This window comes from Strongyloides ratti, assembly GCF_001040885.1.
Source record: "Strongyloides ratti genome assembly S_ratti_ED321, chromosome : 1".
NCBI lineage: Eukaryota > Metazoa > Nematoda > Chromadorea > Rhabditida > Strongyloididae > Strongyloides > Strongyloides ratti.
In genome coordinates, this window is record NC_037307.1 from 8,277,466 (window position 1) to 8,293,705 (window position 16,240).

General features: G+C 19.5%; 4 protein-coding genes across 4 annotated transcripts; 3 read left to right on the plus strand and 1 right to left on the minus strand.

The window, feature by feature from the left end:
* Positions 1-211: 211 nt before the first annotated feature.
* SRAE_1000257800 (Histone RNA hairpin-binding protein) lies at positions 212-1,279 on the minus strand (the record flags this gene model as incomplete). The annotated part of the gene is made up of 1 exon (XM_024649670.1): positions 212-1,279. The coding sequence occupies one exon, from the start codon at positions 1,277-1,279 to the stop codon at positions 212-214; it is 1,068 nt and encodes a 355-aa protein (XP_024503524.1).
* Positions 1,280-1,446: 167 nt separating this feature from the next.
* On the plus strand, positions 1,447-3,067 carry SRAE_1000257900 (Hypothetical protein; the record flags this gene model as incomplete). The annotated part of the gene is made up of 3 exons (XM_024649671.1): positions 1,447-1,455; positions 2,317-2,850; positions 2,897-3,067. The coding sequence occupies 3 exons, from the start codon at positions 1,447-1,449 to the stop codon at positions 3,065-3,067; spliced, it is 714 nt and encodes a 237-aa protein (XP_024503525.1).
* Positions 3,068-4,519: 1,452 nt separating this feature from the next.
* On the plus strand, positions 4,520-5,767 carry SRAE_1000258000 (Hypothetical protein; the record flags this gene model as incomplete). The annotated part of the gene is made up of 2 exons (XM_024649672.1): positions 4,520-4,834; positions 4,877-5,767. 2 exons carry the CDS (start codon positions 4,520-4,522, stop codon positions 5,765-5,767), a joined length of 1,206 nt encoding a protein of 401 aa, XP_024503526.1.
* A 7,344-nt stretch (positions 5,768-13,111) lies between these two features.
* On the plus strand, positions 13,112-13,868 carry SRAE_1000258100 (Transmembrane protein 41A; the record flags this gene model as incomplete). Its single annotated transcript, XM_024649673.1, has 2 exons — positions 13,112-13,297; positions 13,347-13,868. The coding sequence occupies 2 exons, from the start codon at positions 13,112-13,114 to the stop codon at positions 13,866-13,868; spliced, it is 708 nt and encodes a 235-aa protein (XP_024503527.1).
* Positions 13,869-16,240: the final 2,372 nt, after the last annotated feature.

Consider the following 16,240-nt stretch of genomic DNA (forward strand, 5'->3'; position numbering starts at 1 on the left):
GAAAAGATTTATTTATAAAAATTAAAAAACATTACAAGTACAATTAGCCAAAACTTAGATTAAACAATTAAAAAATTGTGAGAATAGTAGTAAAAAAAAAAACGGTTCCTCCAAAAATCAATAGGATCAAAATTGTTTACCTTATTTGTACTATATATATACCATTATAATTCAATTGGAGAATACTCGTAAATCTCCCTTTAAACATTTTCTACAATGCCTTACTAAAATCAGTAGGTCCTTTTGTGTTAGCGTTAGAAGCTTTAAGAGTTGACTCCTCTTCCATTTCACGGAAGCGTTGTCTTGAGTCGATGTCAAATTTAGATAAAAGTGAAGACATCCTATCAGGATCAATTAAATTTACAGGTATCTCAATACTATCTAATTTAGGCACTGTCTCACCAATAAGATTAATACCCTCCTGCATTGATGAAGAAGGTGATGCTTCACGGGAACATTGTGGTGTGGTACGGCAAGATGTGTCTGGTGTCCTTCCAAAGAATTCATATAATGATCTTTTCCATAACTTTACCTGTGCATCCCATGATCTACGTGAAAAATTAATAAATTTATTAGGAGTTTTTGGATGAATTCCCTTAACACGTTCATTTTTTGATATGGCTTGCAAATATTCAGCATAAACTGGTTTCTCTTTAGCTTTTTCTATTTCTTTTGTCCTTCTAATTAATATTTCTGGATCTTTACACCAACCAAGTTTGGGTTCAACCCACCCGTCTTTTTTTTTAATTTCAATTGTTGAAGATATTCCATCAGATTCACTAAATTTGTTACTCCTACTAGGTGTATTAGCTGTAGAGTAAGCCTTTTTTTTAGGTGAAAGGCGTTTTCTGGGAAAATCTGAACAACTTCCATTATCAGAAAAAACTGATGATGAACGAGAGTGATCCATTCGTCTTTTTCTACTATTTTCAGGACCTTTATCTTTTTGAGCACGAGATCTCATATATCTTGGTGTAGTGACGGTAGCTTTTTGTGGTGCAACTTGTTTTCTAGATCTTGAAGAACTTACAGGTACAGGTTCATCTAAAGGTTTCTCATCCTTTATTGAATTATAGTTTTCAGCAGCCTGTTCCTCCTCACAAATCTCGACCCATGATTTCTTTAAAAATAATTCAGATTCTATTTTCATCAATTCAAAAGGATCTTGTGGATCAACTTTTACATTTTCAGATAATGTTTTTGTTGCAGCTTTTCTTGGAGATTTTCTGATAGGTTCATTTAATTCCATAGCTGGAGCGGTTCTCTTTCTGGGACTCATAGCATTTAAAATTATTAAACTTAAAAAAAATTCTAAAAAAAAATTTTTAACACACTTAAATAAAATTATTTATTATCAAAATGATGCGACGTTTTTGTAAATACCGGGAAAAGTTAAATAATAGCGTGACCTTAAAAACTCTTTTTTAGTGTAGTTAATATATATAAATGCCAACTGTTAGCGAATGAACAGATGCTGTTGATTCTAATGTATACACTAAGCACTATGAAAGTATTATCCACCATATAATAAAATGCTAATGAACTTTTCATGTAGAGTGGGACCATTTAACAAATATTTTTACTATTACCAAAAAAGTCATATAAATAGTAATGTAAAAAAAAAAGATAATAACTTATAGAATACCAAAATAAACTAAATAAGTAATAGTAAGTTGTCACATTTCTTCCAAAATACATAAAATTTTTTTCCAAATAAATTAATAAAAATAATTTATTTTTTAAATCGTTATGGCAATTAACACCAATGCCAGGAAATATTTTTGTAACACAACATAAATAAACGCATGTGTGTGATAGGCGTAACCAAATTATTTTATAAATCAGGCGCTACAAATAAACTCATCACCTTCTATTTTTTTTTATTTAAAGGTGAAGATAGACATGGCATTTGATATATGAAATACATTTATTTACAACATAAGAAAGTTTTCTAAGAAACATGTGGTCTTTTTTAGTATCTAGAAAAGTATATGCAAACGGAAGGTAAAAAAAAAGTGTGTATAAACAAAATATGCGACTATTTTTTTTTAACAAATTACGCTATAGTATAGATATAACAGCAAAAAAATATATATAAACTATTTGCTAAAAGACAATAATTTTTAGTGATTTTTAAATTAAATCCTGAAGGTAATGATGGTTGAAATAAACTTTTGTAATCTTGTATTTTTTGTAAAAATAAAAATTAACAATATTTATTTATATATACATTTTAATATTTGAAAATATAATAATCTTTATTATATATTAATAACATTGAGAACGGGCTAAGCCTGTGCTCGTATTTTTTTTTAGATTGATTTGTTTATCAAACCATATCCAACACTTTTTATAAAAGGTGATAACTTAGAATGTGTAAGAGATGGACTTTCAATTTATCCAATTCGTTGTGGTCATGTTTATCATAGACTTGAACATGAAGATCATTGTTTTTATCATAATGAGGTACAAATTCCATTAATGGAGGGAATGATAATAAAAAGATGCATAAATTTTGAAAAAGGATGTAATTTTTATGTCCCATTAAAATATCCACATAAAGGAATTTTTACTTTCAATGATCATCTACAATCTATTGTTTACAAGCCTTTTTCAAATTATAATAATATTAAAGAAGATAGTACAGATAACGATTTGACTAACTATCTTTTAAATACAGTTCCATTATTTATAAAATACCTAGATTCCGCTGATTTAAATTGTTTGTCAGCAACAAATAGAAGCTTACACTATCATTTATCAAGTTATTTTAAAAGTCAGCAAATTATTTACTTAGTCGATAGAAAATGGATTAAAAAAGATAATGGAAAGTGGGAACCTGGTTTATTTGTAAGTTTATAATACCATTTTTGAATATTTTACTTTGATATTTAAGGAAAGAAAATTTTCAAAAGTACAAAAAAAAATTAACTTTTGTTCAGATCCAAAGATAATTGGTTCGTTGACTGATCATTTACAAAAATGTATTTTTAATACTCCAATTAATTATGAGAATCAAAAAGTTTCAACATTAATATCAAAACTTCAAAATAATTTAAACATTTAATTTGTAGGGATAAAATTTTTAAGATATATTTTAATATCTAATTGAATGAAACTTTTAAAATCAAACTTTATTTGATAAATTTCTTTTATAGTAGTTTTATTTTTAAAAGTAATAATTTGTACACTCTAAAAAATATATTTTTTAAAAAATTAATGTTGCAAAATGATATTATATATTATTTTTATAACAATTTTACAATATAATCAACATCTATTGTATATGTTAAATGAGATAAAAATTATTTTGTTACTATGATAACTGTTTTAGTGGTTTACTTTTATTTATTTTCTGATAACATTATGTTAGTCATCAATCGTAAATGTAATAAACAGACCATAAAGTTATAATGAAACCAATAAATTTAAGGTAATTTTTCTTTATATGTTAAAAGCTTACTCTCTCTATATATAACATGCCCATTTCAACAATAATTCGTCATTTCATAAATAAAAAAAAAATATAACTATCTTAATCATTAAAAATTTCAAAAAATTTTTTCTATGTTAATTTATATAATGATAACAAAATAAATATATATGATATTGCAATTTTTTGATAATATTTTTAAAATGCACTTTAACACATTAACATTAAAAATAAGTATATATTTTTTTTAAAATAAATTTGACAAAACATTTCCCATTTCCAAATAATTCTTTATCATTTTTTCTTTTAAAAATAAAGTAATTTGATAATTGTTAATTTTTCAAATTATGAATTTTTTAAATCTATAAGATGATTATATAAAAGTACATTGATAATGAGCGATTTTAAAAAATTTATTTTAAAAATAAAATTTTAGTTAAATTTATTTCTCTATAAAATGGTATTATCATAAAATATGTTTAAATGTATAACTAATAATTATATATAAAAAAAAGATTTTATTTAAAGCAGAAATATAATCTGTCTTTTTATTATTTGTAAATCATTTTTTGAATAAAAATATTTTTAAAATTTTGAGCATATCATACTAAAACCATGCTTTATTTTGATCTTTTAATTTGAATTTAACAAAGTCATAATATTTATTGAAGTATGAAAAAAAAAATTAATCTTCAAGTTTTGAATGAATATTTTATTTAATTGAAAATAGTCAAGAAATTAAATTGATTTAACATTTAATAAAAAAAAATATAAAATAATTTTTTTGTTATTAGTTATAATGAAATAAGAAATTATAACAGTGACAAGAAAGTTTTGTGTAATATACATTTTATTACCTGCTTATGATTCATTTTGATAAACTATTTTTCCTATCAAAAAATATGTTATACAAATAGAATGAAATATTAATCCCAAAGTTTGATTATAAGAGTTTATGATTATACAATTAGTTAGGGGAGTGATAAAACTCAGAAAGATAAATAACAGACTTTTAGAGTGTGTCATTCTGATATAATTTTTTACTATAAAATCACTATGATCTTTATTTAAATGTCATTTTGAAAAATGGAATTTTTATGGTCTTTGTTGTTATTGTATTCATTTATTACATTACTTTTTGCTAACTGTAATGTTCAAAAATATTATACATTACAGGGAGAAGAAACTATATATCCATCCACAAGTAGTAAATGTGGTAATGCCTCAGATAATTGTGCAACATTTATTTCAAATATTCCTGAAGTATTTTCTGGACAATATCAAGACTGTTCATCAAATATTTTTGATTTTATAACAAAATCTTTATACAGTATAAGACCTGATTTAAAGATGAAATTAGAAGAATCTAAATTTATTATTAATGCAATGAATAATTGTAAAGTAAGTTGAAATTTAAATTTTATTTATAATAAAATAATTTAGAACAATTCAATTTCAACAACCTCTGGTTTTCTTTTCCCAGGAAATTATACTATTTATCTATCATGTTCTGCTGATGGGACAAATCCATCTATTGATGGTGCTCCAAATATTCCTCCTCTTTCAGGAACAAAACAATTACAAAGCTGCAGTTTAGGAAATGGAAATAATATTTTATGTAAAGAAGGTTACTGTAGTTTCTTTGAATATTCAATTAATGATACATCGACTGCTTCAACTATAACTGGAAAATATTATGGTTGTCCAAATGGACTTTATAATTCAATGAGTGATTTATTAGAACCAAATTCTAATTCTGGAGTTACTAGTGGTGATCTTAAAAATCTTTCAAACAGTTGTTCAACTAAAAAAAGTCAACTATTATGTGGAAGTAATAATAAGTATCAATATTTCTATTTTATAAATTGTAATGTTGATGGTAAAGAGGTTGTCAAAGATATACCAGATTTACCACCACCAATAGTTTCTAAAGGTGGTAAAACTTGTCCATATGAAGTTTCAGGATACTTTGCCAATAAAACAAGTCAAAATGAAAATAAAACAATTAATTGCTCAGAAAATTACTGTGCCTATGTTGAGGCTAAATTTATTAATTTAAATGGAACCTACTATGGATGTCCAAGTGAAATGAATAATGTTCTTAATGAAATTAATACTGAAACAAAAGGAGCCTTAAATGGAACAATAAATGATTTTCTTCAAAAATGTGAAAAGAAACAATATAAAATGATTAATATTATTAATGTTGTTACAGTATATATGGATTGTTATGTTGGTAAGAAACCAGATATGAGTGGAAACAGTTCTTCAGCTACTAGAATTACTATTTTATCTTTCACAATTTTGATTACATATTTTTTAAGTTTTTTTTAAAAAATATTGTATAGTTAATTTTTTTTTTAAATTACCTAAATAATATTGGTAAATGTTATTTAATGTTAACGAGTAGTAATTAAAATTTGGGATTTTAGTAAATTAAATATATTATCTTATCAAATTAATATTTTTTATAATATTCTTTCACAAATACATTAAAATGACTAATAAAATTTAAAATGTAAATAAATAAAATTCTTTATGATTATTCATGAAAAAGTTTTAAAATTTTAAATACTAAATTAGACTTTTTTATTTATCTTTATTATAAATTTTTATATTTATTATATTATCAATATTTATTACTTATCTTCTTGTATATATAATACTTTAAACCAAAGTATATTTTATATTTAGATAAATTTTGTATAATCAAAAGAAAAAAAATATATTTTATTGCAGTAATAAATACAAAATTACAATAAATTAAAAAGTTATTTTCAATTTATATTTAGAGAGAGACATACCAATTTTGTAGTTATGAAATATTTGTTTATTTAAATAAAAAAAAAAAGTTTATTAAATTTATTTTATATTTTACATTAAATATAATAAATTTTGCATGAAAAAAGAAACCTATTTTATAAATAGAATATGATAAATATAAACACCTGTTTTTTTTCTTTGAGAAAATAAAGCAAATATACTTTGTCAAAAGAAATTGTTTATGACAAAAATAGATTTTCATAAATTATATTTTTAAATAATTAATATCAGATATCACTTTTAATATTTCCTAAATATGATGTTTTCTATCATTGGATATAGTACAAGTGATGATTTTTAAATAATGATCAGTATATTTGATGTTTTCCATAAATATTGAAACATTTTTATTTGTATAAAGATTATAAAGATAAATATATTAAACAATTTTTTTTTTAATTTTTATTATATAATTTATAAAAATCTTGATTTTATACAATAAAAAATAAAATTAACCATTATTTGTCCAAAAAAAAAATAATAAAAACATCAAATTTTATAGAATTTTTTCTTCTCATACCAATTAATTTTTTTTTCACCAAAAACTATAAAAATAATGTTAAACATTTCCAAAAAAAAAAGTTTTATTTATAAAGTATCAAAATACTTTTGTTAAAATTTTCTTAAAATAAGATATTAATATTTACCTTATGTTTTAGAGTATCATATTACAATGGTAATTTTTATGTAAAAGAAAAAAGAATTTATTAGAATTTGGTAATATTTTTATATCTTTATTTGATGATAATATAATAAAATTTTTTTTTTCATAAATTTAATTATTAATTATATTATTAAGATATAAAAGATTTTTTATTATATTACTTTTTATATAAATAGTATGAAAGAAAAAATAATTATATGTTATTAATATCAATATTGAGAAAAAAAATTTCATTGAATTGTGTGTTATCTTCCTTATTAATTATTATAAATACTATTGTTGTTCTTATAAATTTAACAATTTACCAAATTATAAACAAGAATTTTAGGAAAAAATGTAAATAAATGAGATAGATTGTTAAGTTAGGAAATTGTAATAAATATGTAAAAAAAAAAAAAGATATCCCTTATTATAATATAAGGTTAAATAAATATATGTAAAGATTATTTTCTAGAATAAAGTTGGTGTATTGTAGTTTATTTCTATTATTATCAAATTGTATTTAAACAAATTTTATAATTATTTAAACATATGATAATATTTTATAAAATGATAAATATTTATTATAATTTTTATAATTGAATATTTTTAGAGACTGTGTACTTTGATATACTTAGACATATTTTTTTTTTAATAATTTTTAAATTAAAAAATAAATTAATATACATTTATTATTACTAAAATTTAGAAGAATTCTCACAAATATATTTTTACAAAATATTTTAAAAAATAAATTTTAAATATAAAGTTTGTTAAGTTGGAAAGTGATAATGTCATATATTATTTCCCTCATTTTTATTACTCTTTGTACTATAATATATGCCTTATTTCATATGATTTATCATTATATGGAATTCATAATTATCCAAGAATGATGTCATATACTTCAAAAAATAAAAAAGATACAATTAACTTTATCTCTTAAAGTTAACTTATTTTAAATTACATTTTTCAAAACTTGAAGTACCTATTGATTATCATAATAAAGGTAAATGTTTTTACTTAAAATTCATTGATAGTACCTTCTCAACAATTTTATAAACTTTTATCAAATTTTTGTTAAGTAAAAAAAAAATGAATATAATAAAGTGATTTAAAAGAAATAATATTTAAATAATTTCTTTATCTTAAAAATGGTTTTAAAACTTGTCAAATTTCAAAGATCAACCCAAAATACATTACTCCCTCTTTTATGCCTTCTTTTTGTAATAAAAATTCTAGACAACATTATTAAATAACATAGTTTATTAATATAAACAAAAAAACTATGTACAATTTTAAAGTGATAATTTACAAATAAAAGTTGGTCTGATTATTAAATATCAATATTTTTTTTTTTTTACAAATTTTATCTATTTGTGGTATTTTGAAACACTATTGTCCAATGACATTTTAAATATATCTTTCTTTTATGATAACAAATTGAGTTACCTCTAAAAATTTTTCAGTGTATTGAACTTTTTTTTTAAGTTTTTAACTTCTAAAAATAAAAATAATTAAAATTAATCATTTTAAGAATTTTAAAAATTTTGTATGACTCAAAATAATAACAAAAAAGAGTGGTATTAAAAATTTTAATTTGATAGAATATTTAGTCATAACAAATTTTTTTAAAGAAACAATATTATAAAAATTTTTGCACATTTTTTGTGCCTGAAAAATATTCTTAAATTCATCTAATAATCTAACTTATAATATTTAAATGAAAGATTATCTTATATATGTAACATTAAAGTGATTTTCTTTTTGACGTAATTATATAACATCAAAGTAAAAGTAAAAATTGAAAATGTCGATTTGTGATTAAAGTATTTTGTTTAACATTAAGATAATATTAAAGTTAAAAATTATTTTTATTTCTAATAAAAAAAAAAGTGCAACGAAATAATTACAATTTTTTTTATAGTAATTTTACAATATAATTATTAAGATTTATATATATATAACACCTATCTTATCTTTGCATGAATTTATCAAATTTTAAAAAACAAAGTTCTATACTTTTTTTTCACAATTTTTACATGAAAGTTTCGTTAAAAAAAATTTATTAAACAAACGGATGTCAAACAAAAAAAAAATAGATTAATTTTACGTATGTTACTATACAAATATATAATTTATCTTTTTTTTTTATAAAAATTATTTATTTCAAACTTAAATGATCTTTTCTTTAATCTTTCCGGTTTGTTTGTTTAACAATAGACAAGTTATGAGCATCAAATTTTTCATTTCAAAAAAAAAAAAGAAAGTATATTTTAGATGAAAGAAAATAATTATCAAATTATTCAACATTAAAATATTTTAATTTAAATTCTATTATATGAAATATTTTTGTTTCATAAATTTTTCATTTTTAATCTTAAAGTAACTACCAACCAGTACGTGTAAACATTTCTTTAAATAAAGTTTTATAGGAGAAAGACAATTAAATGTAAGATTAACTGTAAAATTGTGTGTTTTTATAGTGCTAATAAGAGTATATTTATATAAAAACTTTATTCTTGCTTTTTAAATTTTAAACATTTAAATGAGGTAAGTTCTTTTTTAAGATTTCTTTTAATATATATTATTTCTTACTAAAAATTATAAACTACTCATGTTATACGTCTTCTTAAATATCAAAGTTTTAAAAAGATTAGATTTGTTCTTGTTTATATATATATATAAAAATTTAAAATAATATAATACTCTATATTTTTAAGTATGCCAAATATCACTGTTATGTTCAAAAATATCTAATAAGTATATTGATATCATTGTGTAACTATAATTAATATTGCAAGAAAATTTCAAAGTAAATTTAAATTTATATAATATACATTAATTTAAAATTATCCCTTCATTCAATTTAATATATATTTTTAATTACTTTTCTATTATATTTATAAATATATATATATATATTTTTTTTAACCATTTAAAATTTAAATCTATTTTCTTATCATTTTTATAATTATAATATCATATAATTTTCTTCCTTAAATTGATAGTATTTTAAAGTAATAAAAATTTTTTTTTAAATATATTTTTAAATAATAAAAAGTTAAAGTTTATCATTATTATTTATAATATATCAATAAATATTTCCTTTAAAAGATAATAATATATACATTTGTCTCTTACTTAATTTTTAAAAATTATTTCTTATATTTTAGTACAATATATTTTAATTAATTTTTTTTTAATATTAATAATATATTTAACATTATAAATGAAATAAATTAAAAGGAGAAAAGTTATATATTATAAAAATTTACTTATTGTAACTTTTTTTTTTGCTGTTGTAAGCAATCATAATTGATTTTTATATATAATTTAAAAAAGTAAGCTGTTATTAAAGGCAATTTTTTTTTGTTGTATCATTTACAAATAAAGTTTATGTTAATTTAAAAAAAAATTAGTTTACACTAAATATAAAAGTAAATATATTATTTTATGTTTAGATATTTACTTTTAACGGAAGTTAAAATACTCCAAAAGGTGGATTTTTTTTTTTTTGGTTAGATAAAATTTTTAGTAAATATAAATGTTTCTAACATATAAAAAATGTGTGAAAATGATACAATAATATCTTTAACATGATTCATTTTTATTAATCTCTTTTTTTTTGAGACAATTTAATATGTAACTAGATGAAAGATTAAGCTTAATAAAAAATATATGAATATAAAAATTTTTTTTTTTTTTTTTTGAAAATGAAAAATTGTTACCCCTGGTATATTGTATAAAAAAGCTTCCATAACAACAAAGATAAAATACATTATATAGAATGATCATATATGTGTGAAGTTTTCTATATTCATACAAATTTTTAACTATAATTTTACAATTAAATTTATACATTTTTTTGATGTCAAAAAATTTTTATTATTATACATATACTAAGTTAGTATTATTTTTTTTTTTCATTGGTAAAAAAAAAAGAATTTAAAAGTTGTAGTGTTTTTAAATCAACATATTCTTAAGAATTATTTTTTTATAATAACTAATTATTTATAGTCTTCTAAAGTACTTTTTAAATGTAAATATTTATAAAATTGTTTTTAATTTGTAATTACCAATTTTTTTCCATAAAGATTTAAAAAAATTTATACTATTTTTATCTTTTTTACAAAAAAAAAAATATAAAACTTTTATTTGAAATATAAAACTATATTATTAAAATCAAATTAAGGTTACAAAATGTTAAAAGTTATAATTTTTTTTTATATTTTAATTATATACATTTTATGTATTATTTTTTTTTTAAAGATATACATTAATAAGAACGATAAATTTTCTGAATATTTAATTATTACTAGATATGTATCTCTCTAATTAATTTTCCTTTATTATATTAATATAAAATTAAAGAAACAAATTAATATATTTTTATTATATCAAAAAAAAAGAAAGAAAGAAAACTATATAATTCTTATGACATTTAAAAATTTATTTTTCTTTATTAATAACATTTACATTTATCAGGTACTCAACTTTATATTGCTACATTTAATTGGCATATAAGTTAATTTTTGAAAGATTTATCATTCTAATATTGTTAGTCGATTAAAGTTATTCTACATACAATATCCTATAGGGTATTTAAAAGTATAACATTTTTATTTGAAGTATTACCACATTTTTACTTGCATAATAATTTTTAAAATAAAATTTTTATTTCGTACTTTATTAATTTGATATATTTTATCTAATCTAATTTTAAGTTAAAAATTTTTAAACAATAATATTTTTTTTTAATTTATAAAAAAAAAGTTATTTTTGTCAATGTTTCTTTTTATTTTTTTTTTAAAATCTATAAAATTTAATAGTAACTTTTTTTAATGTTTCTAATTTCTTAAAATAGTTATCCTAATTATAAATATAACTTTTAATATTTTTACCTTAGATTAACTAGTTTTAGATATAAAATTATGAGAATATCTCAATAAATAATAGATATATATTATTATTATTTTAATAAATATTACTAAATTTGGTTATTATATATTTATATATCTCCATAAAGTTATATTGTTTTCATTTGCTGTTTTCATTTTGAATATTTTGATAATAGAATATGAATAAATATTTTTGTTTCATATCGATATATATATATATATATATGTGTATTGAAATTTCCAAGGATATTTTTTTGATGACTCACATATCAGTTTAGTTAACTATATACTTTATTTTTTTCTTTCCAAATAAACGATTTATTGTATTGATAAAAATTTTCCTTAAAATTACCAGTCATCATAAATATCTTCTATCAAAATATTTTATCTACTTTCTATAAATTGTGGTTTCTTTTATCTAATCCAAAATTAGATTGCCTTGATCTTTTCTATAATATTTTAAAAGAAATTCAATCTCGTTTTAATATCCTTTAGGGATATTTCAAAGAAATCATTTCCTTTTGTTACATACTATAACAATTTTCTTTTTACCACAATTTTAGACATATCTTTTAATTAATTTTAATGCCATATTACTGTTAAAAATTTATTCAATCATTTTAATATATTTTAAAATTTATCTTTTATTATTGTTTATATTTATTATATATGGAATATAACTATATTTACTTCTTAATTTTACTCTATTTTATATGATAGATAATTACATTAGTATATAGGAGTACTTTGACAGATGGTTTTTGAATGGTGTAACACTTTTTTTTTTCTACAATACTACTCTTGAATGTTACTCTTATTATATTATTTCTATATATGCCAATCTCAATATGCAATTAACTTTTTTATACCAATAATATTCTTTTAATCATACTTTAACATCTTTTCATTGTCATTAAGTATATATCACTAGTACTATATATATATATATATATTATATATATAATCATTCCTGTTCATTTGAATGGAAAAAAAAATTAATATTATCATTTTTACGCTTTATAAATTTAAAACTATTATTTAATATATCTAATATATTATTGGGTTAAATTTTTAATTACATTTAAAAATGTCAATTTTTTTTTATATATATAAAAATTAAATAATATATTAATAATTTTTTATTATTATTATTATTTAATGTAATTTATATTAATAATATATACAATATATATTTATTTTTCTTGATTTTTACAGATGTCGCGAATTCTCATTTTACCGGCTATCTTTGGTATAGCAACACTAATATTATATTTAATTATTAAAAATGCTCCAGAATGGGAGTATGATGATATGGATATAAAAAATAATGGTACATCAACAAATACATGGGAATTACCTAAAGAATTTGAAAATTTTACAGCAATAGCAAAAAAATTTAGAATGTATAAAGAGAGACATTTTTTTTATATTAATATATTGTTTTGTTTTACATATTTATATAAACAAACATTTGCCATACCAGGTTCATTTTTTTTGGTAATAACTTTTTATTATAATATTAATAATTTTTCTTTTTTATTTTTAGAATGTTATTGCTGGTGTATTATTTGGATTATGGGATGGATTTATATTAGTATGTATTCTTACAACATTAGGATCTACATTATGTTATTTATTTAGTGATTTATGTGGTAAACAATATGTATATTATCTTTTTGGAAAACCAATAAATTACCTCCAACAACAGGTTGAACATAATTCACATCGAATTTTGCCATTTTTATTATTTGCTAGAATGTTTCCTATTTCACCTAGTTGGCTTCTTAATATAGCAGCACCATTCCTTAATATTCCTCTCCCAATTTTTTCATTCTCTGCATTTGTTGGTTTGGCACCATATAATTTTGTTTGTGTTCAAGCTGGTTATATTATTAAAGATTTACATTCATGGAATGATGTTTTGTCGACAACGACAATGATGAAATTATGTAGTTTTGCATTACTTCCATTGGCTTATGCAATGTTTACAGGTAGAAAAAAAAGACAACGTGTTCATACAGTTATTCCACAAGAAAAATTATTCTTAAAAACTGTAAATATTGTTTAAAAAAAAAAGAAATTCTATATATTTTTTTTTATTAAAAAATTAGAACTTTGAAAATATTTGACTATATGTATATTAATAGGAAAATAGTTAAACAAAAAATTTTTTAATTAAAGAAAAAAAAGAACTACATTCAAAGAAATCCAGTGCAATTTTACAAAAGATATTAATATAAAAATCCCGTACTTTTTTATATCAATTTTAATTTATTCCATATCAACGGGTTTTTGTCAATAAAAAATATACATTATTTTAACTATTAACAAAAATAAAAACGATATTTGTATTTTAACAAATATATAAAATTAAAATAAACTTTTATATTATTATTTTTCTCCTACAAATTTTAATGAATATTTTTTTTTATTATTATTTTAATGGTTAAAAAAAAAAAGTAAACTAATTGTAAAATGATAGCAGAAACTTCTTTATAATAATTATTTTTATTAAATTGAAAATTATTTCAACATTTCAAAATGAGAGTTTACCTAAATTCAAAGGATAATCTAATATTCTTAAAGAGTTTTAAAAATATTTTTATTATATAACTATCTTATTTTTGTAAGCTAGTTAAACTAGTTCAAAGTTTATTCAATATTCAAGATACAAAGTATTCTAGTAATTAGTAATATCATTTGGTATTTGCAAGTTATTTTTATATGAAACAAGGACTTGAAGATCTTACCTATAGTAATATATTTTCTTTTTCAAAATTTTATAAGTTGACTTTATAAAGAGGATTTAAAGAATTTTTAAGAATTTTTAAGCATTATACTTTTCATACCTAGTTTTAAACATCTTGTAAGGATATACATATATATCAAGTTTAAAATTATATCATAATTAATTTTTTCACTTAAAAATTATATAACTAGATACAATTAAAACTTAAGATTAAAAATAAAAAAAAAAAAGATAACAAGATTAAATTAATTTATATTAACTTAAAACTACTTACCTTTACGTTCGAATTTCACGAAGTTTCATTTACCTCATCTAATGAATATATACATTTTAATAAAAGTAAATTTAAAAAAAAAAAGAAAAAGTAAATTTGTTGATATGAACGTGATATGGGTAAATTTTTTCTCAATTTGTTTTGAAGAAAATACACTTGTAAATTTATTATTGAAATATCATTACAAAATATGATTTTTTTTTGTTGTTATTAAAAATAATAGCTATTTATAAATGTCTTATTTGATTGAAATGAAAATACAAATTATTTTTACACAATGATTTGAGTTGATAAAAAAGAAAAAAAAAATTTTATATATTTAAAAGAAGAAAAATATTTGAAATATATGAATAATTAAAAGGAAAAAAAATTTTATTATTATTATATACTCGTGTTCCATTTTTTTCTTAAAGTTATGAAGATAAATGACAAAAATTTTATAAAATATATTTTTAATTACTATTATTTTAAGAATTACCGATTATCTGTTAAGTAATGTAACTTCATCTAAAATGATACGTGACAAGTCAATCATAGTTTAATACTATATCATTAAATTTTGAGGTAATCAAGAATACACATTTTTGTATTATAAGTAGTATATTAGTTAATTAGACAATAATCACCAGACAAACTTCTTTGAGGATACTTTTTTTACCCTGAACCAATAGGTGGAGTCATACGATAAGAGATATTTAAATGATGATAATCTTTTGTCTTTTCATAATAAAAATTGAATATATATATTTGAAAATATTAAAAATTACAATAAATTCTAATAATAAATATATATATATTCTTTAACATTTTATTATTTAATGAAAATAATTTTAATTATACTTTTTGCTACAATACTATCTTAAATTTAATATATTACTAACAACAATTCATTTATCTTTACAATAATCTTTTCTTCATATATATTTATTATTCAAATAAAAATCGCCTTTCAAAAGTTTAATGAAGTAGCCGGTCCTCTTCCATTTTCTTTTATTTCATTCAAATCAAACCCACTTAAAAAGAATATATAACTAAGCTAAATACCACCGAACTATACTAATGAATTGAGAATAGTTTAAATTGTACTTATTATCCTTACCTCATCATACCGTTACAGTTGATTACAGAGTCAACCTTCTTTTGACCAACACTTTATAGACAATTACAACATTTTAATGCTTTATCAGAATGACTTTTTGGTACGACCCATTATAATATAATGATGAAGGTTTTCTATATAACTTATGAAGATAGTCATTTTCTTTGATAACTCACATTTGTAATTTGAGCAAGATTTCAAAAATTCTTTTAATATTATTAAAATATTTATATTTATATATATATATGTATAAATAATATATAACTATATAACTTGATTTTATTATTTACTATATAAATATATATTTAATATTATCAT